At 43.1% G+C, this 25789-nt stretch overlaps 1 protein-coding gene across 1 annotated transcript in view; it reads left to right on the forward strand.

Moving 5' to 3' along the window:
* LOC132818561 (di-N-acetylchitobiase-like) overlaps positions 1 to 25789 on the forward strand; it is a 50704-nt gene that overhangs the window by 16555 nt on the left and 8360 nt on the right. Inside the window, exons 4-7 of the mRNA XM_060829619.1 lie at positions 500 to 668; positions 753 to 850; positions 6504 to 6665; positions 9655 to 9748. Coding sequence (XP_060685602.1) covers positions 500 to 668; positions 753 to 850; positions 6504 to 6665; positions 9655 to 9748 — 523 coding nt within the window. The remainder of the gene's footprint in view (positions 1 to 499; positions 669 to 752; positions 851 to 6503; positions 6666 to 9654; positions 9749 to 25789) is intronic.

Genomic DNA, 25789 nt, shown 5'->3' on the forward strand with positions numbered 1-25789 from the left:
TGGTTAAGCCTAAGTTGTTTTCTTTAAAGCAGAGAAGGTTGAGGCGGAGTCCTGATACAGGTGCATGAGGTTATCAGGGGCGTGGACAGGGTGAACCAACATCAGCTGTTCCCCTTATTGGAAGGTCAGTAACAAAGGGGCATAATTTTAAGGTGAAATCCAGGGAATTTGAGAAAAAGATATTTCACTCAGAGGATGGTGGGAATCTGGAATGCTTCAGAGGGTAGTTGAGGGCATCCAAGTACTTGGATGAACATGAACAATGTCTAACATTCAAGGCCATTGAGCAAGTGCAAGAAAATGGGACTGTTTTAGATTTAGAATAGTTTTTGCCAGTGCAATCTCAATGGACTGAAGGGCCTCTTCAGTACAGTATGGTCCTGTCATTCTGTGACATTGCCCTAAGTTCACATTCCAAGAAACCAGTTTTATAAATACCGCTCAACTCCAACCCAGATTTATGGCTAAGTTAACTTTTTGTATTATATCTTGGTCCCAGGTTTCATTTAATGTGCCCTGGTCTCCTTGCAAGAATAACCGATGTTATGATTTTGTGGAAATTGCAAATGCCTGTGACCTTTTAATGGTGGCATCGTTTGATGTGCAGAGCTTCATGATGGACGAATGCTTTGCAAAAGCAAATGCTCCCTATGTTGAGGTTTTTACAGGTATGTACAACACAGCATGTAGTTCAAGTTCTGCCTGATCTATATCATTCTTAATCTAATACAATAATCTCTTTCTACCTTTAGGTCTGTTAAATTATATTAGGCTCGGTATTGATTCCAAAAAGCTGATAATGGGAGTTCCATGGTTTGGTTATGACTATCTCTGTGAGCAGTACTTTGAGGTAAGGAAAAGTGATTAGTTTGTATTTTATAAGAAATGAGAATGAAGTAAGTTTATTCAAAACACTTCCCAATTGGTACATTAACTGTCCAATCAGAGCAATTAATTATATCCTCAATGCATTCACTTTCAAAACCTTTAGAACTTGGTAAATTAATATTGTTAGTATCTTCCCTCCGTCATCTTAACTTTGCACTGACTTCCATTTGCGAGCAATGATTGTTACCTTGGTTTACATTAACCAAGACACTTAATCTTTTGTTTAATTGAAGCTTTCCATCAACTGCTTCCTTCCAGACTGTAAACTGAAGCTTTTCAAATCATTTCTCAAAGCAGATCCGTTTACAGAGAAACTGGGAGGAGGATCGAAAGGAGATGTCTCCATCCTTTTGAGCCTCTTCCACTATCCCATTAGGAAGATAAAGGTCTGAATTCCTTGGTTCACTCATGCTTAATGTTCTTGATCAACAAGAACAATGTTCAGTTTTGGTTTTGAGATTTTAAGTTGTTTCATTTCTCTGGAATTTCTGTCATAGCCTGTATATTTGGAGGTCAGTCAGGCTGCTGCCATGTAAGAACATAGGACGTAGGTGCAGGCGTAGGCAAATCTCAGAAAGGTGTGAGAAAAACAGGGTTTTAGTTATGTGGAAAGATAATATTCCCTACAATATGGAAACAGGCCCTTCAGCCCAACAAGTCCACACCTACTCTCCGAAGAGCAACCCACCCAGACCAATGTCCCTACATTTACCCCTGACTAATGCACCTAACACAATGAGCAATTTAGCATGGCCAATTCACCTAACCTGCACATCTTCAGACTGTGAGAGGAAACTGGACCACACAGTGGAAACCCCATGCGTACACGGGAGAATGTGTAAACTCCACAAAGTTGCCTGAGGTGGGAATCGAACCCAGGTCCCTCGTGCAGTGAGGCAGCAGTGGCAACCACTGAGCCACCGTGCCACCCTCATACAGGATTTCAACTTCAACTGGTATTAACATTAGCATAGAACATAGAAAAATACAGCGCAGAACAGGCCCTTCAGCCCATGATGTTGTTCTAATCAAAAACCTAACCTACACATCCCTCAATTCGCTTGCTGTCCTTGTGCATGTCCAGCAGCCACTTAAATGTCCCTAATGACTCTGCTTCCACCACCACCACTGGCAACGCATTCTATGAACGCACAACTCTCTGTGTAAAGACCCTACCTCTGATGTCTCCTCTACACCTTCCTCCTAATATCTTAAAACGATGACTCCTCGTACCTGTGAATCCTGACCTGGGGAAAATTCTCTGGCTATCAACTCAATCCATGCCTCTCATTACCTTGTATACCTCGATCAGGTCACCTCTCTTCCTCCTTCTTTCCAGAGAGAAAAGTCTGAGCTTAGTCAAACTCTCTTCGTGAGACAAGCCCTTCAGTTCAGGCAGCATCCTGGTAAACCTTTGCACCCTCTGCAAGGCCTCTATATCTTTCCTATAATGGGGCGACCAGAACTGGACACAACATTCCAAGTGTGGTCTCACCAGGGACTTGTAGAGCTGCAGCAAAACTTCGTGGCTCTGAAACTCGAACTCCTTGTTAATGAAAGCCAAAACAACATATGCTTTCTTAACAACCCAATCAACCCCGGTGGCAACTTTGAGGGATCTACGTATTTGAACACCAAGATCCCTCAGTTCCTCCAAACTGCCAAGAATCCTGTCTTTAATCCTATAGTCAGCACTCAAGAGAGACCTTCCTGTTTCATCACCTCCTCAAAGAACTTAATAAGATTTGTGAGGCATGACCTTCCCCTCACAAAGCCATACTGGCTGCCTTTAATCACACTATGCTTTGCCAAATAGCCATAAATCCTTTCCATCAAAATTCTTTCCAAAACCTTGCTGACCACCGACTGGTCTGTAATTGCCAGGGATTTCCCTACTTCCCTTCTTGAAAAGACTAACAACATTCGCCTCCCTCCAATCCTCTGGTACAACTGCTGTGGAAATTGAGAAGGCAAAGATCTTCGCTAGCAGCTTAGCAACCTCCTTTCTCGCTTCCTGGAGCAGCCTAGGATAGGTCAGGTCTGGCCCTAGGGAGTTATCAATCTTAATGTTTACCAAAATTTCTAATACATGAACCTCTTCAATCCCGAGCTGTTCAAGCCTGTTTCCCAGCTCCTTGAAGTTCTCATTCACAACAAGGTCCCGTTCCTTCATGAAAACCGAAGCAAAAAACTCATTTAGGGCTTCCCCGATCTGCTCAGACTCCATGCACAAATTCCCTACGCTATCCTTGATTGACCCTACTTTCTCCCTGCTCATTTTCTTATTCCTCACGTATGAGTAAAACGCCTTTGGGTTCTCCCTAATCCTTCCCACCAAGCCTTTCTCGTGCCCCCTTCTAGTTCTCCTCAGTCCATTTCTGAGCTCCTTTCTAGTGAGCCTGTAATCCCCTAAAGCTATGGTGGACCTTGCTTCCTTCACCTTATGTAAACTGCCTTCTTCCTTTTGACAAGAAGTTTCTCTCTTCTCGTCATCCAAGGTTCCTTAATCTTACCCCTTCTTGCCTGTCTCAGAGGAACAAATTTGTGCATCACTTGTTATAACTACTCGTTAAACTGTCTCCACATTGTCTGCTGTGCCCTTTCTGTGTAACAATTGCTCTTCCTAACTCCTGTCTGATAGCGTCATAATTTCATTTTCCCCAATTAAATATCTTACCATGGTAACTGCTCCTTCCCCTCTCCATGGCTATGGTAAATGTGAGGCAGTTATGGTCACTGCCACCAAAGTGCTCTCCCACCACGAGATCTGACACCTGTCCTGGCTCATTGTCGAGCACCAAATCCAAAATGGCCTCTCCCCTCATCGGCCTGTCTACTTACTGAGTAAGGAAACCCTCCTGAACACACCTGACAAAAACGGCTCCATCCAAACCATCTGCACTAAGAAGGTTCCAGTCAATATTGGGAAATTTGAAGTCACCCATAACAACAACCCTTCTACATCTGCATTTTTACAAAATCTGCCGGACTGTGAATTCTTTGATCTCCCTACTGCTGTTGCGGGGTCTGTAGAAACCCCCAATGAGTGGCTGCTTATTAGCTGTTCCTAATGTCCACCCATCCTGACTTGGTAGTCAAACCTTCATCACCAATTTTGTGTCTGCAGCTGTGTTGCACTGTCTGGTTAGCAATACTAACAACCCCCCCCCCCCCCCCCCCTTTTTTCCACCCCCCCGTTCTATTTAAAAATTATAAACCCTGGAACATCTAGCAATCATTCCTGTCCCTGTGAAACTCACGTCTCTGTTATAACCACAACATCAGACTCCCAAGTACTGATCCATATTGTAAGTTCATCACCCTTATTTCTGACACTCCTTGCATTAAAGCAGACACACTTTAACCAATTCCTTTGTTTCATCGCATGAGAAACCTTCCCAATAGATTCACTACATCCTGTCATTGCCCCATCTGCAACTACCCTCTCTCAGATGTATAGCTCCGGTTCCCACCCACCCCTACCAAACTGGTTTAAATTCTCCTGAACCACATGAGCAAATCATTTACCCATCATATACAGTCCCACCTTCCCCAGATCGCATCCCAATGGTCTAAGTATCTGAAGCCCTCCCTCCTGCACCTGCCACGCAGCCACGTGTTAAGCTATGTTCATTGACTGTTCCTCACCTCACTGACTCGTGGCACCGGTAGCAAATCTGAGATCCCTATTCTACTCGTCCTGCTCTTCAGCTTCCAACCTAACTCTCTGTAGTCACTTTTCAGATCCTCAATCCCTTTCCTGGCTATATCATTGGTGCCAATATGTACCACGATTTCTGGCTGCTCACTCTCCCCCTTCAAAATCCTGTAAACCCGATCAGCAACATCCCGGCCCCTGGCATCGGGGAGGCAACGTACCTTCTGGGAGTCCCGTTCCTGACCACAAAATCTCCTGTCAATCCATCTAACTATTGAGTCCCCTACCTCTACCCCTATTCTCTCCTTTTCCCTTCTAAGCCGCAGTGCCAGGTTCAGTGCCAGAGACCTGACAACTATGGCTTTCCCCTGGTAGGCCGTCCTTACCAGCAGTATCCAAAATGGTATACTTAGTGCTAAGGGGAACGGCCACAGGGGATCCCTGCCCTATCTGTTGGTTGCCTTTCCTCCCCCTGACTGTAACCCAACTGTCCTTGTCCTGTGTCTGAGGAGTGACTGGAGGATAGCTAATGAGGTTTCTGTGTTCAAGGAAGGCAGCAGGGATAGATCAGGTAATTACAGAGCAGTTAAATTGATATCAATAGTCGGGTCAGGTTGGAAAAAACTTGGAAGGACATGATTAAGCAACACTTGGAAAGACAGAGATCGATCAGAGATAGTAAGCATGGCTTTGCTGGATGGAGATCCTGTGTGACTAAGTTAGTCAAGTCTTTTGAAAAGGTGGCTAAATGTATTGATCAGGGTAAAGCAGTTGCTGTGGTTTACATAGACTTCAGCAAGGCATTTGACAAGGTCCCATTTGGAAGGTTGGTCCAAAAGGAAGTTGGGATCCAAGGAATGAGGCAAACTGGATCCAAAATTAGATTGTCAACAGGAGGCAGAGTGGGATGTTTTTGTGATTGGAAGCCTTTGTCTAGCTGTGTACCGCAAGGATTGGTGCGAGGAGATTTTCTGTTTGTTATGTACATTAATGACTCAGACATGAATGTAGAAAATATAATTCGCAAGTTTTCATATGACATGAAAATTCAGCTATTGCTGGTATTGAGGAGGATGGCCTCAGGCCAACATTGATCAGCTGGTAAATGGGGCAGAGGAATGGCAGAAGGAATTCAATTCCAACAAGTGCAGGAATTGCAATTTGGGAGGTCGAATAAGAGAATGATTACACAACAAATGGTAAACCTACAGAGAGACGAGACAGGCTGGGTTGTTTTCCCTGGAGCAGAGGATGTCGGGGGTGTGGTGGTGCTGGAGGATCAGATTGAGTTATACACAATTCTGAGAGTCACAGACACAGTGAGTCATGAGAAAGTCTTTCACCCATGGCAGATGATTCTAAGACTAGAGGGCATGGGTTTATAGTCAGGAATAAGTGCTTTAGAAAAGATGGTGTTAGAGGGTGGTAGAAATATGGAAGGTGCTGCCTGAGAGGGTGGTGGAAGCAGGTAGTCTTACAACATTGAAGAAGCATCTCGATTAGCACCTAAAATGCCAGGGTATAGTAAGGTACGGGCCAAGTTCAGGTAAATGGGATTGATGTAGTCTGGGGTTTGCTGGTCAGTTTAGACATGGTGGGCTGAAAGGTCTGTTTCTAGACTGCATACATCTGACTCTCTCAGCAGACCATTCAGCCCCTCGAGCCTATTCCTCCATTCAACTCCATCATGGCCATTCTTCCACCTCAGCATCATTTTTCTGTATTGCTCCACTTTTCCCGAAAGTTTTTAGCATCTAAAACTCTCTCAGTTTCTGTCTTTGACATACTCAGTGATTAATCCTCCGTAGGTAGAAAGGTTCAATGATTCACTGAGCCGTGCAATTCCAGTTTATCTCAGTCTTAAATGGATTATCTTTTATTCTGCCAGAGCCTTTTTAATGTTTGTAAAATAACGGTGCTCACAAGTTCTCTTCCTTTCCTTTTTTGTATTTTACAGCCTGGAAGATGTTATGTGACAGTACCTCCCACTGGAGTTGGTTTCTGTGGTTCTCTCATTGCGAAGGTGGTCCCATACAAAGACATTATACAGCAGCTGCCCGACTCTATTACTGGCAGATACTGGGATGATAACCACAAATCCCCATATTATGTTTACAAGGTAAGGCTGCCAAACTTAAGGAAAAATTGCATACAGTTATGCAAGACTGGAGGGAAGTCGGAAGATAAGTACAAAAAATTTAAGGAAACAAAACATAATTAAAAGTCTAATAAAGGAGGAAAGATTAGATATGAGGGAAATCGTGGCTAGAAATATAGAAACAGGTGGTGAGATCTTGTAATTATATTTCCAAAATAAAGGGAAAGAGAGTGTTGGTCTGAGAGAACGCAGGTATGGGGAATTGGACAGAGGAGAGACTAGGGACCCAAGGGCACAACCTAATGCTGAAGGGTCGACCCATTAGAACTGAGATGAGGAGGAATTTCTTCAGCCACAGGGTGGTGAATCTGTGGAGCCCATCTGTGGAGGCCAGGTCATTGAGTGTATTTGAAACCGAGATGGCTAGGTTCTTGATTAGTAAGGGGTTCAAGGATTATGGGGACAAGGTGGCATTTGCATGGAGTGAGCTGCCAGAGGATGTGGTGGAGGCTGGTACAACTGCAACATTTAAGAGGCATTGGATGGGTATATGAAGAGGAAGAATTTGGAGGGATATGGGCCGGGTGCTGGCTGGTGTGACTAGATTGTGTTGGGATATCTGGTCGGCATGGATGGGTTGGACCGAAGGGTCTGTTTCCATGCTGTACATCTCTATGACTCTGTGACTCGAATAGGGTTGAAGAGCATAACAGCCATGATTAAATGGCGAAACATACTGGAATGGGCTGAATGGCCTAATTCTGATCCTACATGGGGTCCAGGGTGTTCTAGCTAGATGGATAGAGAATTGGCTGGCCAACAGGAGACAGTGAGTAGTAGTGGAAGGGAGTTTCTCAAAATGGAGAACTGTGACCAGTGGTGTCCCACAGGGATCTGTGCTGGGACCACTGTTGTTTGTGATATACATAAATGATCTGGAGGAAGGTGTAGGTTGCCTCATTAACAAGTTTGAGGGGCTGAGTGGCCTAATCCTCCCAGTTTGTATATTGATATATTCATATTAGTCAAAGTACAGTAGACACTGGGCATTGTAATATTCTTTGTCAAACGCGAACATTGCAGTGTTTCAGGATTCATTGTTTTCTGTGCACATACGTCACCAGTGTTTACAACATGCAGCTTGTACAGTAGAACATGTATAGTTGGAGATTTAACAAGAAAATGGAAGTTGGTAAGCAAAGCAACAAAACATGATGCACATTTGTTTTAATAAAAAGGATACAAGCAGTTGAAATCGTTGTTTTAGAGTGATTTTAAAATGTTTTCTTTTCAAACTCTCTGTCATTGGCAATAATATAATCAGAGAATACAAAGTTAAAATCATAATAGTCTTACGAAGCCACAGGGTATCCCTTTCATTAGACAAAGAGAAACAACTGTTGGTGGTGTAACCTGAGGGTCACCATGTCCCACATGTGGAGAGTGACTGAGAAGAGAATCCAACATGGGAGCCTCAGTTAGTGATGCTTCTCAAAGCAACTGTCAAACCAATTGAGCTAAACCAGCCCACATCTCAGAATGTCAGTTTGTGCTTATATATTTGGTCTTTAAACATGTGCCTTGCATTTGTACATTGCACAGCATCTCAGTGAATTTAATGAATTTGCTGTTATATACATGTGAACTGGAAATTGCTTTCAACCCTGCTTCATTAAAATAACTTTGGAAATTAAGTATTGAAAAAGTCCTTTCAGATGTGTAGTTAAGTGGCAAAACACAATTTTGCTTATCTTCCCAAAAGCATTGCTTGGCTGCTTTCCAAATTTCTTTAAGCTCCTCTAAATAGCATGTAGGTTTTGCAGTCAATTAAACTGCTGATCACATCTTGGAAAAAACTTATGAGTGCCATTAAAAATCTGCAAAATGTCCTTTTTTAATCAAGCCCTTCTAGTCGTTATTTTCCACTACATCAGACATTCTATCAGTCTAAGTCTATACTGCCAACACCAGGTATGAAGTAATCTACTTTTGAAGAAAAAATAAAAACAATTACTCTTTTAATGATGAGAGACTTGATAATGTTTACTTTCAGAAGAAACTTGGTGTGCTTATAAGTCCATCAAAACAAATTAATAGACAAGGTAGAATAGCCAATTAGGCAGGAAAGTTCTACACTAGTTTTTCATATTTCAAAATTCATATATAAAGAACTGTGAAGATCATTGCATAGAGCAGTGGTAAGGTAATGCAGTTACTAAGAGGTTGCAATGTCTGAGTAACAATCCTTCCCCCAGTTTTATCGGGCGTCGGGGAGGTCAGGCTAAAATTTCTCTGCACAATTTTCATCTACTTCCCTTACACTGATATAGTTACCTGACGGGGAATTGAGGCAAATGAAAAATTATTAATTTAAATCTTAAAATTCTTGGCAGCTTGACAAGTGCGATTCTGAGAAAATACTGCCATTAGCAATGGAATCTAGCGCACAGGACACAATACTGAATAAAGCCGAGGTTCTGTAGAACTGAAGGGAGGTGAAATTACTCCACACGAAAGGCTGTGAATCTTTGAAATTCTCTTCTCCCACGAGCTAAAGGTTTTCAGTTGTTGAATATGTTGAAGACAGAGGCCAACAGATTATCGGGAGTCAAGGTCATTGAGGAAATGGTGATAGTGTGGGAAGGTGGTTCTGAGGTTAAAGGTCAAGCACAGTCTATCTGAATAGCAAAGTAAATTCATAAGGCCATGCGATCTTCTTTAGCTCCTATTTCATACTTTCCTGTTCACTTTCAAAGCTTAATTGTTTAAACTATGAGGCAATCAACTTGATGTAACTTTGTGACTTTACAAGGGAAATTTCCATGTTATAGTGATGTTCCTGAATCAAAAATTCAGAGGATGTGAACTCAAATTCCACCCAAATTTGCTTTTTAATGCAGGTGTTGAATGTTAGATGGTGCTGTTTAAGATGTTCAGCATTGTCTCCAGAGCTATGTACTGACCTAAAAGCATCTCCTATCTATGTAAATCTCTTTGGCTTTTATGGCAGGAAGGTGAAAAATACCATGAGGTCTGGTATGATGACCCAGAGAGCATTTCACTGAAATCATCTATCCTGAAGAAGCTAAAACTCCGTGGCATTAGTATGTCGACAGGAAATTATCTAAACTACAGTACGGATCCATTAGCAGCAATGCAAACCGAACAAATGTGGAATGCTCTCTGCCCTTTCTGAGGAAAAGGACGAGTTTGATCCAATCAATCTTCATACGATCTAATTAGTTTTCCTACTTAATGCAGCAGAGTGTAAGTTAGTTTCCAATGTAGACCATTCACCCAACATAGTTCTGTAATGATTGAACACCTACGAATGAAATGCAAACCTACTGATTTGATGTGCAAAACAAGATCTGGTCACTTCAAGTAGCACATTAAATTGTTTACATGAGCTCACAATTTCAATCAACTGTTGCAATCCTTAACACCAGGCAGGAACTAGAAGCTGGAGAACAATTCTGCTTTCCTGTTGGGTAATAATCCAATCTGCTATACACGTCTGTTCGAATCTTAATGCTCTTTTAATTCTCAATTGTTTTTAAGAAGGAAATAAATATATTCCTTAGAGTATATAGTGAAAGTAGGAACAGGGACTGAGTTAGAATTCCAGTCATGATCATATTAAATGGCAGAACAGGCCCAAAGAGCCAAATAGCAAAAGTGAGGATTGCAGATGCTGGAGATCAGAGTCTAGATTAGAGTGATGCTGGAAAAGCACAGCAGGTCAGACAGCATCTGAGGAGCAGGTAAATCAGGGTATTGGGCAAAAGCCCTTCATCAGGAATCCCTGGTGAAGGGCTTTTGCCCGAAACGTAGATTTTCCTGCTCCTCGGATGCTGCCTGACCTGCTGCGCTTTTCCAGCACCACTCTAATCTAGACCCTAAAGGGCCAAATGGCCTATTCCTTTCTTTCTATGTTTCTAATTCACATTTTACCCAGTTTTGATTTGCATTATCACTTCAGCAATGAGCAATCCCCTCCATTTCAACCTGTGAAGGGTTCAGTGAATAGTGCTGTCTTTTTCCCGCTTGCGTCTTAAAGTAAGGATTTGAAACACTGGACTGGTTTGATGTTTAACTTCTGAACACTGAAGAATTGTGTATTCCTAAAAGGAAAATTGCGCATCTCCTTGACTATGTATTATTTTACAAAATAAAAATAAAAGACTAATTTCAAGGTAACTGTTTGATTGTGATACATGAGGAAAGTGAATATCGGGAAAGATAAAATAAGTTGGAATAGAATTCCCATGTGTTAACTTTCTGGAACATGTTGGCATTCATTCTTAACCTTCCCTCCCCACCTGTTACATTCTATTCTCCAAAGAAAACAACTCTAGCTTTTCTTCAAGCTGAACTGCCCCACCCTCGGCAACATCCCGGAGAATCTCCTCTGTAGCCGTTCCAGTGAAATCACATCTTTCCTATAGTATGGTGACCAGATTTGCAACGCCAAACCTGGATTCCACAAATTAACACATAAAGTCATTGAATGACTCATAAATGTGTGGTTTATGCCAACAACCCAATTTTATTCATTCAAAGTTGGGGAAACATTCACACCACCTGACGGGAGTATAAAGAGCACCTTGGTTGTAAATCTGAAGGAACTGTGGAAGTTGGAAATCTAAGACAGAAACGGAAATTGCTGGAGGAAGTCAGCAGGTCTGACAGAACACACCCATTCTAAACAAGTGTCACTGAACTTAGAATAGATTATAGAATTCCTACAGTGTGGAAACAGGCCTTTCAGCCCAACAAGTCCATACCAACCCTCCAAAGAGTAACCCCCCTAGACCCATTCTCCTATATTTACCCCTGACTAATGCACCAAACTTACATATCCGTGAACACCAAAGGCAATTTAGCATGGCCAATTCACGTAATCTGCGCATCTTTGGACTGTGGGAGGAAACCAGAGCATCCAGAGGAAACCCACGCAGACACGGGGAGAATGTACAAACAACACACAGACTGTCACCCGAGACTGGAATCAAACCCGGGTCCCTGGCGCTGTGAGGCATTTGTGCTAACCACTGAGCCACTGTGCCGCCAATGCCAACCTGACTGTGATTTGTCTGCACAGATGTTACCTGACCTGTTGAGTTTCTCCAGTAATTTCTGTTTTTTGTGTGAATCATGCATCTGGCTATGTTTGAACTTGAGAAGCAAAAGTGACTTATTTGGGTTACACTGTGGGACAAGGATAAGTAACAGCGAGAAAATTAAGGGCAATTTCAGATTGACCAAGACAAAACGTGAAATTAATAGATATGCTGGCAGGAATGGATTTCATTACAAGTTTATACTGAGCTTCAGAATTTTCCTGGCTCCTTTGACAAATTTATTAAAAAACAAAAATGTTGTAGAGACTTGGGAAAATCAGGGTACCTTTGACATCTGGAAAGCTGTTCTGATGACCTAATTGATTTTAACAATTCTGAATTACGGGGAGCCATTCAAACTGGCTGTTGATGCAAGTGACAGTAGGTGTGGGTGCAGCGTTGCTACGTGATAGAACATAGAACTGTGCAGCACAGGAACAGGCCCTTCGACCCACCACGTCGGTGATGATCTTGATTCTCTTCTAAACCAATCCAATCTGCCTACACGTGATCTGTATCCCTCGATTCTCTGCCGGTCCATACGTCTGTCTAAATGCCTCTTAAATGTTGCTGTTTTATCTGTTTCTACCTCCTTTTATAGCAGGACTCCAGGCACCGACCACCCTCTATGTAAAAAACTTCCTTCGCACATTTCCTTTCAACTTTCCCCCTCTCACCGTAAACCTATGTCCCCTAGTTTTTGACATTTCCACTCTGGGTAAGGGATTCTGACCATCCCCCCGAACCACGCCTCTCATAATTTTATGCAGTTCTGTCAGGCCAATGCTCAGCCTGCGATGCTCTAGTGAAACGAATCCAAGTTTTCTCACCTCTCTTTGTAGCTGATACACTCCAATCCTGGCAGCATCCTTGGAATCACTTCTGCCCCCTCTCCAAAGCCTCCACATCCTTCCTATATTGCGGTGACCAGAATGGCACACAATACTCCAAAGGCGGTCTGACCAAAATCTTATACCTGCAACATAACATACCAACCTTTACACTCAGTGCCCTGACTAATGAAGTCAAGATTGTCATCTGCCTTCTTTACCACCTTATCCACTTGTTTTGCCACTGTCAGGGAGCTATAGACTTGCACCTCAAGATCCCCCTGTAAATCAATACTCCTGAGGGCCCTGCCATTTACTGTATACAGAGGAAACTCAATTATCCAGCATTCCATTATCGGTATATGAGAATATCCAGCAAGATCGCAAGGTCCTGATACTTGGCTAAACTGTCTTATCCATTATTCAATTATGTGGAATTCAATTAACCCAACAAAATACTCCCCACCTGTGACCTTCGGATAATCGAGGTTCCTCTGTACCTTCTGCTTGCATTTGATCTCCCAAAATGCAGCACTTCATACTTGTCTAGACTAAACTCCATCTGTCATTTCTCCACCCAACTTCCCTGCTGATCTATATCCTGCTGCATCCTTTAATATCTTTCCTCACTATCCACAACTCCACCAAGTTTCAAAACAAGAACAGAAATCGCTGAAGAAACACAGTATGTCTGGCAGCATCTGTGGTGAGAAAGAGTTAACGTTTCACATCCAGTGATCCTTCTTCAGAATTATATTTTTTTATGCCACCAGTTTTTGTGTCACCTGCAAACTAACGGAGCAAACCACCAACATTTTCACCCACATAATTTGCATATGTTGCAAACAACAGAGTCCCAATACAGGTCCTTGTGGAACAGACCTCCAGTCAGAAAAACACCCCTCCACAACTACCTTCTGTCTTCTATGACAAAGCCAAGCTTGTCACCAACGTGTTGTCACCATGTGGCTTAATCTTCTGAACCCGTCTACTATGAGGGACCTTGTCAAATGCTTAAGGAAAGTCTATGTATACAACATTCAGTGTCAACCCTCAACAACCATCTTCATTACTTCCTCAAAAATCTCGATCAAATTCATGAGTCAAGATCTTTCCCACGAAAAGTCATGTTGACTAGCAATTCTGGTCTCCCACCTATAGGAAGGATGTTGTGAAACTTGAAAGGGTTCAGAAAAGATTTACAAGAATGTTGCCATGATTGGAGGGCTTGAGCAACAGAGAGAGGCAAAATAGGGGGGCTGTTTTCTCTGGAGTGTTGGAGGCTGAGGGGTGACCTTATAGAGGTTTATAAAATCATGAGGGGCATGGTAACGGTAAAAACACAAGGTCCTTTCCCTTGGGGTGGAGGAACCCTGAAGTAGACAGCATAGGCTTAGGGTGAGAGGGGAAAGATTTAAAAAGGACCTAAGGGGAAAGTTTTTCACACAGAGGGTACTACATGAATGGAATGAACTGCCAGAATAAGTGGTGAGGCTTGCCCACCACCATCAGGCTCACCAGTCTGTAGTCCCTACCATATTTCGTAAACAGTGGCACCATGTTAGCCAACCTCCAGTCTTCTGGGACCTCACCTGTGACTATCAATGATACAAATATCTCAGCAAGTGCCCTAGCAATCACTTTTCTAGCTTCCCACAGAGTTCGAGGGTACACCTGATCAGGTCCTGGAGGTTTATCTACTTTTATGTGTTTCAAGACATCCAGTACTTCCTCCTCTGTAATATGGACATTTTTCAAGTTGTCACCATCTATTTCCCTACAGTCTATATCTTCCATCACCTTCTCCACAGTAAACACTGAGGCAAAAAACTTGTTTACTGTCTCCTCCATCTCCTTCGGTTCCACACGGAGGCCGCCTTGCTGATCTTTGAGGGGCCCTATTCTCTGCCTAGTTACCCTTTTGTTCTTAATGTACTTGTCAAAACCCTTTGGATTCTCCTTAACTCTATTTGCCAAACTTACCTCATGCTCCCTTTTTGCCCTCCTGATTTCCCCTCTTAAGTATACTCCTACTGCCTTTATACTCTTCTAAGGATTCACTCAATCCAGTATGTCTATACGTGACATGTTTCCGTCTTTTTCTTAACCAAACCCTCAATTTCTTTAGTCATCCAGCATTCCCCTACACCTTCTAACCTTTCTTTTCACTGTATAGGATATCTGTCTCTTGATTCTCATTATCTCATTTCTGAAGGCTTCTCATTTTCCAGCTTCTCTTTATCTGTGAACAGCTGCCCCAAATCAATTTGGAGCTTTTGCCTGAAATGTCGGTTTTCCTGCTCCTTGGATGCTGCATGACCTTCTGTGCTTTTCCAGCATGACTCTAATCTTAACTCTGACCTCCAGCATCTGCAGTCCTCACTTTTGCTCTTTTGAAAGTTTTTGCCTAATACCATCAAAATTAGCCTTCCTCCAATTTAGATCTTCAATATTTAGATCTGGTCTAACCTTTTCCATCACTATTTTAAAACTAATAGAATTATGGTTGCTGACTCCAAAGTGCTCCCCCCACTGACACCTCAGTCACCTGCCCGTCTTATTTCCCAAGAGGAGGTCAGGTTTTGCACCTTCTCTCGTGGGTACAACCACATACTGAATCAGAAAATGTTCTTGTACACACTTCACACATTCCTCTCCATCTAAACCCTTAACACTATGGCAGTCCCAGTCTATGTTTGGAAAGTTAAAATCCCCTACCATAACCACCCTATTGCTCTTACAGATAGCTGAGATCTCCTTACAAACTTGTTTCTCAATTTCCTGCTGACCATTTTGGCGTCTATAACACAATTCCAGTGAGGTGATCAGCCCTTTCTTATTTCTCAGTTCCACCCAAAAAACTTCACTGGGTGTATTTCTGGGAATATCCTCCCTCAGTTTTGCTATCCTTTATCAAAAACACCACGACCCCTCCTCTCTTGCCTCCCTTTCTGTCCTTCCTAGAGCATTTGTATCCTGGAACATTAAGTTGTCAGTTCTGCTCATCCCTGAGCCATGTTTCTGTAATTGCTATGATATCCCAGTCCCATCTTCCTCACCATGCCCTGAGTTCATCTGCCTTCCCTGTTAGGGCTCTTGCATTGAAATAAATGCAATTTAATTTATCAGTCCTACCTTGTTCTCTGCTCTGTCCCTGCCTGCCCTGACTGTTTGACTCGCTTCTTTTCTCAACTGTACCAATTTCAGATTGATCTCTTTCTTCACTATCTCTCTGGGTCCCACCCCCCAACCTTAATAGTTTAAATCCTCCTGTGCAGCTCTAGCAAATCTCCCTGCCAATATATTAGTCCCCTTCCAATTCAGGTGCAATCCGTCCTTCTTTTACAGGTCACTTCTCACACAGAAGAGATTCTAATGATCCAAAAATGTCAATCCTTCTCCCATACACCACCTTCTTAGTCATGCATTCATCTGCTCAATCTTCCTATTCCTACCCTCCTAGCTCATAGCACAGGGAGTAATCCAGATAATACTACTCTCAAAAACCTCCTTTTTAAATTCCTGCCTAACTCTCTACATTCTCCCTTCAAAATCTCATCGTTTTCCCTTCCTATGTTGTTGGTGCCTATGTGTACAATGACCTCCTGCTGGCCCCTTTCTCCCTAGAATATTCTGCACCCTCTCTGAGTCATCCTTGATCTTGGCACCAGGCCAGGGAGGCGACACACCATTCTGATTTTTCACTGTTGGCTACAGAAATGTCTGTCTGTGCCTCGGGCTAGAGAGTCCTCTAACATAATCAATCCTGACGCACCTCTCATTACATTAGAGCCAGTCTTGATACCAGAAAGCTGGCTGTTCATGCTACATTCCCCAGAGAATCCATCACCCCCTACATTGTCCAAAACAGCATACTTGTTTGAAATGGGAATAGCCACAGAAGACTCCCGCGCTACCTGCCAACTTCTCTTACCTTTCCTGGAGTTAACCCATCAAAAGACTGTATCTGAGATTTTTCCCCTTTCCTGTAACTGCCATCCATCACATCCCCTTGCTCTTGTAAATTCCTCACTGCCTCTAACTATCACTCCAACTGATCCATTCGATCTGATAGGATTCACAACCAATGACATTTATTGCAGTTATAATCCTCAGTAACATGTAAACTCTCCCTAAATTCCCACATCTGACAAGAAGAGCATATCACTCTACTAAGGGCCATTTTGACTTCTTACAAACTGCAGACCCAGGAAGAGCACTGTCTTATTCCTCTACAAAATACTGCTCCATGCTAACTTAGTACTCATGGCATTTTTTAAAAGTTTAATCAAGAAGCACATTTCAATAAAGCATATAATCAAGAAACAACAGTTCTACTCACTGCTGCAGACCTATAGCAAGGCCACACTTAAAACTATTCACTTATCTGTTTCTGTGCTGTGACCTCTACCAAACAGATTCCTCCAAGATCAGTTGTGAATTTTATGGTTTGTTATTTTTTCTAGATGCACTTAGATGTCCAGCCACACATGAATTCAAACAGCAAAGGCAGTAACTGCGCAGGTTCACTGCTGCGTCAGTTAGCAGTGGGGGTTTCTTTCTCTCTCCCTGTCTCCTGCACAGACCTCACCATTTGCTGCCTTTGTCTGTTCCTCTCCCTTTTAAAAGTGCCGTTGTTTTGACTTTCCTTTTCTCCAAAGTTCCAAAACAATGCAACAGCATATAAAACAATAATTGCTGCTCCTGGAATTCAAGAAAATCACCTCCAACACTTAAAATATCCTCAAAAAAGGAGCAGCCTTTACAGCCAGAAATGTTTGCCATCCTCCATCTTGGATTACCCAGAATCTTGGTAAGGGTTCCTCCGAAAGTTTGTACTTGCTTAATAAATTTTGGCTGTTCACAAAGTTGACGTTTTGCAGTTGCATCAAGTGTGTAAGAATCTGAAGAAAAAGACCCTAACGAGGGATGTGGGTCAGACACTGGCAAATGGGGTTTGATTAATTTAGGGTTTCTAATTAACATGGATGATTTGGACCAAAAAATGTGTTTCCATGATGTACATCTCTATGATTCTAAGTCTATTTTTTTCCCAAATGCCGGCAAATCATGTCCCGAGGAATCTTGATTAAATTAGATGAGATTAGATTCCCTGCACTGTGGAAATAGGCCCTTCAGCCCTACAGGTCCATACTGACCCAAACCCATTTTTCACTCATGGCCAATTCACCTAACCTGCGCATCTTTGGACTGTGGGAGGAAACCGGAGCACGGTGGCACAGTGGGCAGCACGGTGGCACAGTGGGCAGCACGGTGGCACAGTGGGTGGCATGGTGGCACAGTGGTTAGCACTGCTGCCTCACAGTGCCAGAGACCCGGGTTCAATTCCCGCCTCAGGCAACTGACTGTGTGGACTTTGCACATTCTCCCCGTGTCTGCGTGGGTTTCCTCCAGGTGTTCCAGTTTCCTCCCACAGTCCAAAAATGTGCAGGTTAGGTGAATTGGCCACACTAAATTGACCGTAGTATTAGGGAATGGGTCTGGGTGGGTGCGCCTCGGCGGGTTGGTGTGGACTTGTTGGGCAAAAGGGCCTGTTTCCACACTGTAAGTAATCTAATCTAATCTAATACACCCGGAGGCAACCCACAAAGACACAGGCAGAATCTGCAAACTCCACACAGACAGCCACCCTAGGCTGGAATCGAACCCAGGACCCTGGTGCTGTGAGGCAGCAGTGCTAACCACTGAGCCACCGTGCTGCTTTGATAATTTTTTGACATGGCCGAAGATTTCCTGGCTGGTCTATGATGCTCTTCTTAAACAAAGCAACAATGCTGACTATCACTTGATGACTGGCTATGATGGTGAAATGGGGATGTAGCCAGTTGTCAGTTAAAAGACAAGATTAATGTTTCAAAGTAACTGAGCACTCTATGAGAAATATTTGAGCACTCTATGAGCAATATCAGCTGCAAGGATAGAAGAAAATGATGGGGGAGGGGAACGGCGTGGAGGGAGCAGAGGTTCCAGGACTGAGCATCGAGGTAGAGAGTAATGTGCGGAGGGCAGGGACCACCCACAAATGTTTCCACTGAGACACAATGACGTGGGAAATCAGGAAATCAGACTTTCAGACATCAGGTTGAGATTAACTGTAGCAAAAGGCAGGGAGGAAGAGAGAGTGAGATTCTGAGCAGAAAGTCAGGGAGGAAATGCTACAGGAATGTTCAGGGCTAACTGTTAGACAAGGAGAGTGGAGGAGGGGGAGATGCAAACTTCTCTACAAAGTTACATTTTCCAGGATGGAGTTTGCGTTAATATTTTCCTGTTATCACACAAACCGAGATAGAGATAGAGAGAGCCAGGAGGCGGCATCATCACTCACATGACACTCGGTATAAATGAAGCATCTCCGGATCCAAGATGGCGGCGACCCAGCAAGTCTGAGTCTATAGTGCTCCTCCCAAGACTTGGGTAAAGTGGGTCACCCACTCCCACCACACTCACCAAATCATTTATACGAGCTGTTTAATTTAATTAGTCACTTAGTATTAAATTTAAACAATCTAATATTTCGTGAAAATGACTAAAGGGAAGGGAGCCCGCAGCTCTCAGCAAGCAGGAACCCCTCCCCCACCCTCTCCAGCTGCAGTAGAGGTATCCACAGCCGCCCCGGGGGACTGACCTACAGTGACAAGCCTTGTGGAAATGATCTCCAAACTGGGGATGCGAAGATCGACGCCTTTATCGAAGAATCCCGAAATCGATGGGACTCACTCTCGGCCGCGCTGCAGAAGCACGACCGAGACATCCAGGAAATCGAGCGCAAAGTTGGAGGGGCGGAGCGACCTCCGAGACTACAGCGCAATCGGCTGTGGATCGGGTCCAGACTCTCGAACAGCGAGTCCGGACCTTAGAGAATTACATTGACGACCTTGATAATCAAGGTCGCCGAAAAAATATTCGTTTGCTGGGCCTTCCCGAACGGGAAGAGGAAGGCCAGCTTACAGCATTCCTCGAACAGTGGCTGCCACAACTTATAAATCTGGAGGCTGGACCAGGCCAGATAAGGGTAGAATGGGCCTACTGGGTTGCAATATGTGGGCCCGGCTCGAACCAGCGCCCCCCCGCCCGGTCCTATTCTGGCTGCAGAGCTATAAGGAGAGGCACATACTCCTAGAAGCTTCTAGAAATCTTGGAAAAGACCCCCAAGCTATGATCTATAAAGGATCAAAGATCATGCTATTCCAGGACTTTTCCCCAGTTCTGGTCCGAAAGAGGAAGGCATTCGACGAGGCAAAGAAGCGTTTAAGGGACTTAAATATTCAGTACTTGTTACGCTACCCAGCAACGCTATGCTTTAACCATGAAGGATCCGTTCGGATCGCCAGAAAAGGCCAAGGAATTCTTGGACTCTCTTAGATAAACTGTAAGAGATAGTGGATGTTGGTTTGCCTTTCCCCCCGCTTTGGTTTATATCCCCCGCCTTATTTTTCTTTCTTCTTACCCTACTGTTTAATATTATCATGGGGAGTGGGGAGAGGGATTTAATTTTCTTCCTCCCCTTGGGGTTGTTTTCTTTTATTATTTTATGTATATATGTGGGTATGTATGTATATGTGTGTATGTGTGTGTATATATATATATATATATATATGTGTGTGTATGTGTATGTATGTGTATTATATATATATATAAGTCGGGGGTTTGGTTAATGTTGGTGGGGGGAGGTAGTTACCTTTTCTATTTTACCTCTGTCTTTAGGAGCGGGATTGTTCCTCCCTTGTTATTTTGTATTATTATATTTAATTATTATTTGTTGAGGTTGTAATTTTATAGTTATATGTTTATATATGGTATTAACATTACCAAATATATCCAGGTGTTGGCATGGGTGGGGGTAGGGTGCTCACTGTTAACTCTAGCTTTGTACTATATCTGAATTCTCATTTTATTGGGGAGCGCTTGGGTCAAGGGCGGGGCATTGGTTGGGAGAGGATATGATGGACTTTTGGAAAGAAAGTGACACCCCCTGGGAACAAGGGGGAAAATCTTTACTTAAATACGTTTTTTTTATTATTTAGAAATAGTTTTTTATTATACTGTTGTGAGTGTATTAGAGAGCCTTTATTTTTGTAAATTTTATATGCTCTATGCTCGGGATGTTCTGGATAGGGTTTCCCCGGATGATTATGGTTGATCAGTCCGTTAAGTGGTGCACCTGGAATGTCAGGGGGAGTAATTCGCCAGTCAAAAGGAAGAAAATATTATCAAATCTTAAGAAAGAAAGAGTTGATATAGCTCTCCTACAGAAGACACACCTGCTGGATAAAGAACACTTGAATTACGACAGGATGGATTTGATCAGGCCTTTTTTTTCTCTTTTAGCTCAAAAAGCAGGGGAGGTGTTATTCTTGTTTGGAAGAATTTCCCTTTCAAAATCCTCAATCAGATAAAAGATGAATCTGGACGATATATTTTGATTAAAGCCCTCATAAATGGAGAGGAATGTGGGATTTTAAATTTGTACTGCCCCCCGGCACACCCCTTTAAATTTATAACGGAAGCCTTTTCAAAATTGATGGCTTTTGATGCCCGTCATACAATTATAGGGGGAGACTTTAATTGTATTATGGATCCGGAAATAGATAGGATTCCCAAGAGTACTGCAGGAGTATCTCTCAGATCTAGACAATTGGTGGATCTGAACAAAGAATTAGGATTAGTAAATGTATGGATATGTTTTCATCCACAGGGCAGAGATTTTTCTTTCTACTCAAATCCACATAAATGTCAGACCAGAATTGATATGTTTTTTGCCCCCTTGATTTTTTTTAAGTTCCATATCAACCTGTAAAATAGGTAGTATAGCAATTTCCGACCACGCTGCTGTATATATGGAACCAAGGCGAGGAACAATGGGACATCCCCTTGGCATTGGCGTATGGACCCCTTCCTAATGAAAGATAGTAAATTTGTAAAGTACTTCTCTCAAGAATTTAAAACTTTTTTAGAAATCAATTCAGGTATGGCTAGCAACCCATCAATGATGTGGGAGACCATCAAAGCTTACACGTGAGGTTTGATCATCTCCTACTCAGCGACCCAGAAAAAATTAAAGGGAGAACAACAGCGTTTGCTCGAAGCTCGCTTAAAAGCAGCTGAAACAGCATACACTGATAAACCTTCTATTATTAAATTGTAAAGGATTACGGCTCTTAGGACAGCTCTAAACACTACACTTACTCAAACGGCTAAGAGGGAAATATTATTTGCAAAACAAAGGTTATATGAATATGGCGACAAACCGGGTAGATACTTACCATTTCTTGCAAAGAAAACAAAGGCCCCTCAGACTATTACGTCTATCAAGGAAAGTACGGGTATTTTGACTCATGATCATAAAAAGATTAATGCGATCTTTAGAGAATTTTATTCTGAGTTATATAAATCGCAGGATTGTGAAGATAGGACTAGGATGATGCAGTCATTTTTTAAAAATTCGACCTTTCCGGACCTAACTCCGGAACAGGTATCAGTCCTAAATGCTACTCTAACAGTCCAAAAAATACTTGATGCAATTAGGCAACTTCAGAGCAGTAAGGCACCTGGCCCAGATAGTTTTCAAGCTGAATTCTATAAAGAATTTACAGAAATATTGGCTGGTCCACGTATGGACATGTATAACTACGCATATAGTCAGGGCTGTCTCCCGCCTTCGCTGAAAGAGGCAAATATCTCTATTGTCTATAAAAAAGGAAAGGACCCAGAAGATTGTATGTCATACAGACCAATATCCTTTCTAAATGTAGATTTTAAAATCCTCTCTAAAACGTTAGCATTGAGACGAGAAAGGGTACTGCTACATATCATAAAGGAGGATCAGACGGGGCTTATTAAGGGCCGTAGATCATCCAATAATATTAGAAGGGTTTTGAATATGATTCAAGCCTGCCATCAGGGAAAGATACCAGGAGTAGTAGTTTCATTAGACGTGGAAAAGGCATTCGATAGGGTTGAACGGTCATACTTGTTTTACACATTGGAAAGGTTTGGCGTTGGACAGGTGTTTACCAAATGGGTCTCAACATTGTATAGTGATCCCATAGCAGTTGTGGTTACCAATGGATTAGGTTCGGATAGCTTCAGTGTGGGTAGGGGCTGCCGTCAGGGATGTCCTCTCTCGCCATTGTTATTTACGCGAATAATTGAACCACTAGCAGAAGCTAAACGGGCTGATCCTAATATAACGGCCCCGAGGATTGGTACAGGTAAACACAAAATTACCCTTTATGCAGATGATGTTCTTCTATTCCTCAGTAATCCTTTGATGTCCGTACCTCACCTAATCCAAGTTATTAATACATTTAGTGCATTCTCAGGCTATAAAATTAATTTTTCAAAATCGGAGGCTATGCCAATGGGTGGCCTGGCTATGACACCCCACTTAGTGGACGGATCCCTTTTTCCCTTTCGTTGGTCCCTGGAGGGTTTTTTATATTTAGGCATTTTTATTATCCCAATATTTGGTCAGTTGTATAAGGCTAATTTTGTGCATTTACTGGAAAGGATAAGGCAGGACCTCCAGCGATGGGGAGACCTTCCAATTTCCTGGCTGGGTAGAATAGCACTAATTAAAATGAATGTCCTGCCCCATCTCCTATATCCTATGAGAATGCTCCCGGTGATGCTGCCGAGGGTGGCTCTACGTAAATTATATGGCTGGTTGGGTTCCTTTATCTGGAATCATAGACGGCCCCTCATTAAGCTGAAGAAGCTACAGCTTCCACAGGCAAGGGGAGGATTGGACTTCCCAGATTTCAGGAAATATCAGTTAAGTTCCCTATTAAGTTACATAGCTGGAGATAAATGAGATTTTTTAATCATTTGTGGAATGTGGGTGTCACTGGCTGGAATTCCAGGATGAATTCCAGATTCCTGATGAAGGGCTTTTGCCCAAAACATCGATTTTCCTGCTCCTCGGATGCTGCCTGACCTGCTGTGCTTTTCCAGCACCACATTAATCTAAACTGGAATTGCAGGATGTCTACCCAGCAACACTGAAGGAACGGTGAAATATTTCCAAATGAGAATGTGAGTGCTTGGAGGGAAACTTTCAGGGGATGGTGTTGCCATGTATGTGCTGCTCTTGTCATTCCAGGTGGAAGTGGCCTTGGGTTTGGAAGGTGCTGCCTGAGGAGCTTTGGTGAATGTCTGCAGTGTATGTTGTAAATCGTACACACTGCTGCTCCTGAGCATTGGTGGTGGAGGGAGTGGATGCTTTGTCCTGGGTGATGTCAAACCATCCAAGCCCTGTGGGGGGAGGGGGGAGGGGTGATGGCCCAGTGGTATGATCGCTAGACTGCTAGTCCAGACACCCAGGTGATGTTCTAGGGACCTGGATTGGATCATCATCATCGCAGATGGTGGAATTTGAATTCAATACTGGAATTAGGATCTAACAATGATTAAAAATCCACTGCTGATTGTTGGAAAAACCTATATGGTTCACTAATATCCTTCAGGGTAGAAAACTGCCATCCTTACCTGGTCTGGCCTACATGTGACTCCAGACCCAAAGAAATGTGGTTGACACTTAGCTTTGGACAATGAGGGATGCGCAATAAATGCTGTCCTAGCCAGCAATGCTCACATCCCTTGAATGAATTTGGAAAAGGCTGTTGTTGGAGCTGCACCCATCCAGGCAACTGGGTCGAGTAACCCCATTGAATGTCAAGAGGCGGTGGTGAGATTGACTCTTATTGGAGATGGCCATTGCCTGGCATTTGGGTAGTGCACATGTTACTCACTGCTAGTCAGCCCAAGCCTGGATATTGTGCAGATCTTGTTGTATATGAACATGGACTGCTTCAGTATCTGAGGAGTCATGAATCGTGCTGAATATTGTGCAATCATCAGCAAACATCCCCATTTCTGACCTTAAGATGGAGGGGAATTAATTGATGAAACAGCCAAAGATGATTGGGCCGGGCCTAGGGCATGATCTTATCAATATCACAGAGATGTAGTTACATGGAGTTTTAACAACCACACCACCATAATTCCTAATTTAGTTAGGGCAGTGGAAAAAAGTGTTTTGAATTAGAGTAGGGTAGATTTTGTTAGAATAACGCATTATTTGGCCAAAATCGATGGGGAACAGTTACCAGCAGGTAATTGTACAGCAGAACAGTGGCACATGTTTGAAGATGTACTGGGAAGAGTACATGCGCGATATGTTCTCTTTAGGGTGAAATGTAGGAGCAACAGACCCAGAGAACCCTCAATATTTGGGAATATTCAGGACTGGACAAGAAGGAAAAGAGAGACATAACACGTGTAGAAAGGAAGCAGAACAACATAGACCGACAGGAGTATTGAAAGTGCAGGGGGAGCTCAAGAAAGCAATTAGGAAAGCAAAGGGGGGGGGGGGGGGGGGAGCAAGAAAACCACTGATGGGTAAGATTAGGGAGGGTGCCGAGATATTCCCCAAGTATGTCAACAGGAAGAGAATAACCCGGGAAAGAGTAGGCCCCATTATGGATCAATGGGTAGTCTGTGTAAAGCCAGAGAACACTGGTAAATGAATGTATCACATCTGCCATTCCTCAGGAGGAGAAAACAAGTGTGAAAATTGACTGTGAATTTCTGGAGCACATTGGTATAGGAAGTGAGGAGTTATTGGGGTTTGGTCAATTTAAAAGTGAACAAATCACCAGGTCTGGATGGTGTTGAAGGCGAAGGAAGAAATTACAGAGGCTCTCACCCAAAGTTATAAATTGTCTCTGGCCCCAGGGGAGATGCCAGAGCAAAGAAACTGTTGTTCCCCTTTACAAACCAGATCTTAGAGCTCGACTTATGAACTATCAACCAGTATCAGGAGTAGGACAATAGCAGAAAGTAGCTGAAAATGTGTTGCTGGAAAAGCGCAGCAGGTCAGGCAGCATCCAAGGAACAGGAAATTCGACGTTTCGGGCATAAGCCCTTCATCAGGCTTATGCCCGAAATGTCGAATTTCCTGCTCCTTGGATGCTGCCTGACCTGCTGCGCTTTTCCAGCAACACATTTTCAGCTCTGATCTCCAGCATCTGCAGACCTCACTTTTTCCTCAATAGCAGAAAGTAGGCAAGGAGAAAATTGGACAAAGTGGATGTTGGGAAGATGTTTCCATTGGGAGGAGAGTTGAGGACCCGAGGGCATAGCCTTAGAGTAAAGGGAAGGCCTTTTAGAA

This window comes from Hemiscyllium ocellatum, chromosome 9, assembly GCF_020745735.1.
Source record: "Hemiscyllium ocellatum isolate sHemOce1 chromosome 9, sHemOce1.pat.X.cur, whole genome shotgun sequence".
NCBI classification, from domain to species: domain Eukaryota; kingdom Metazoa; phylum Chordata; class Chondrichthyes; order Orectolobiformes; family Hemiscylliidae; genus Hemiscyllium; species Hemiscyllium ocellatum.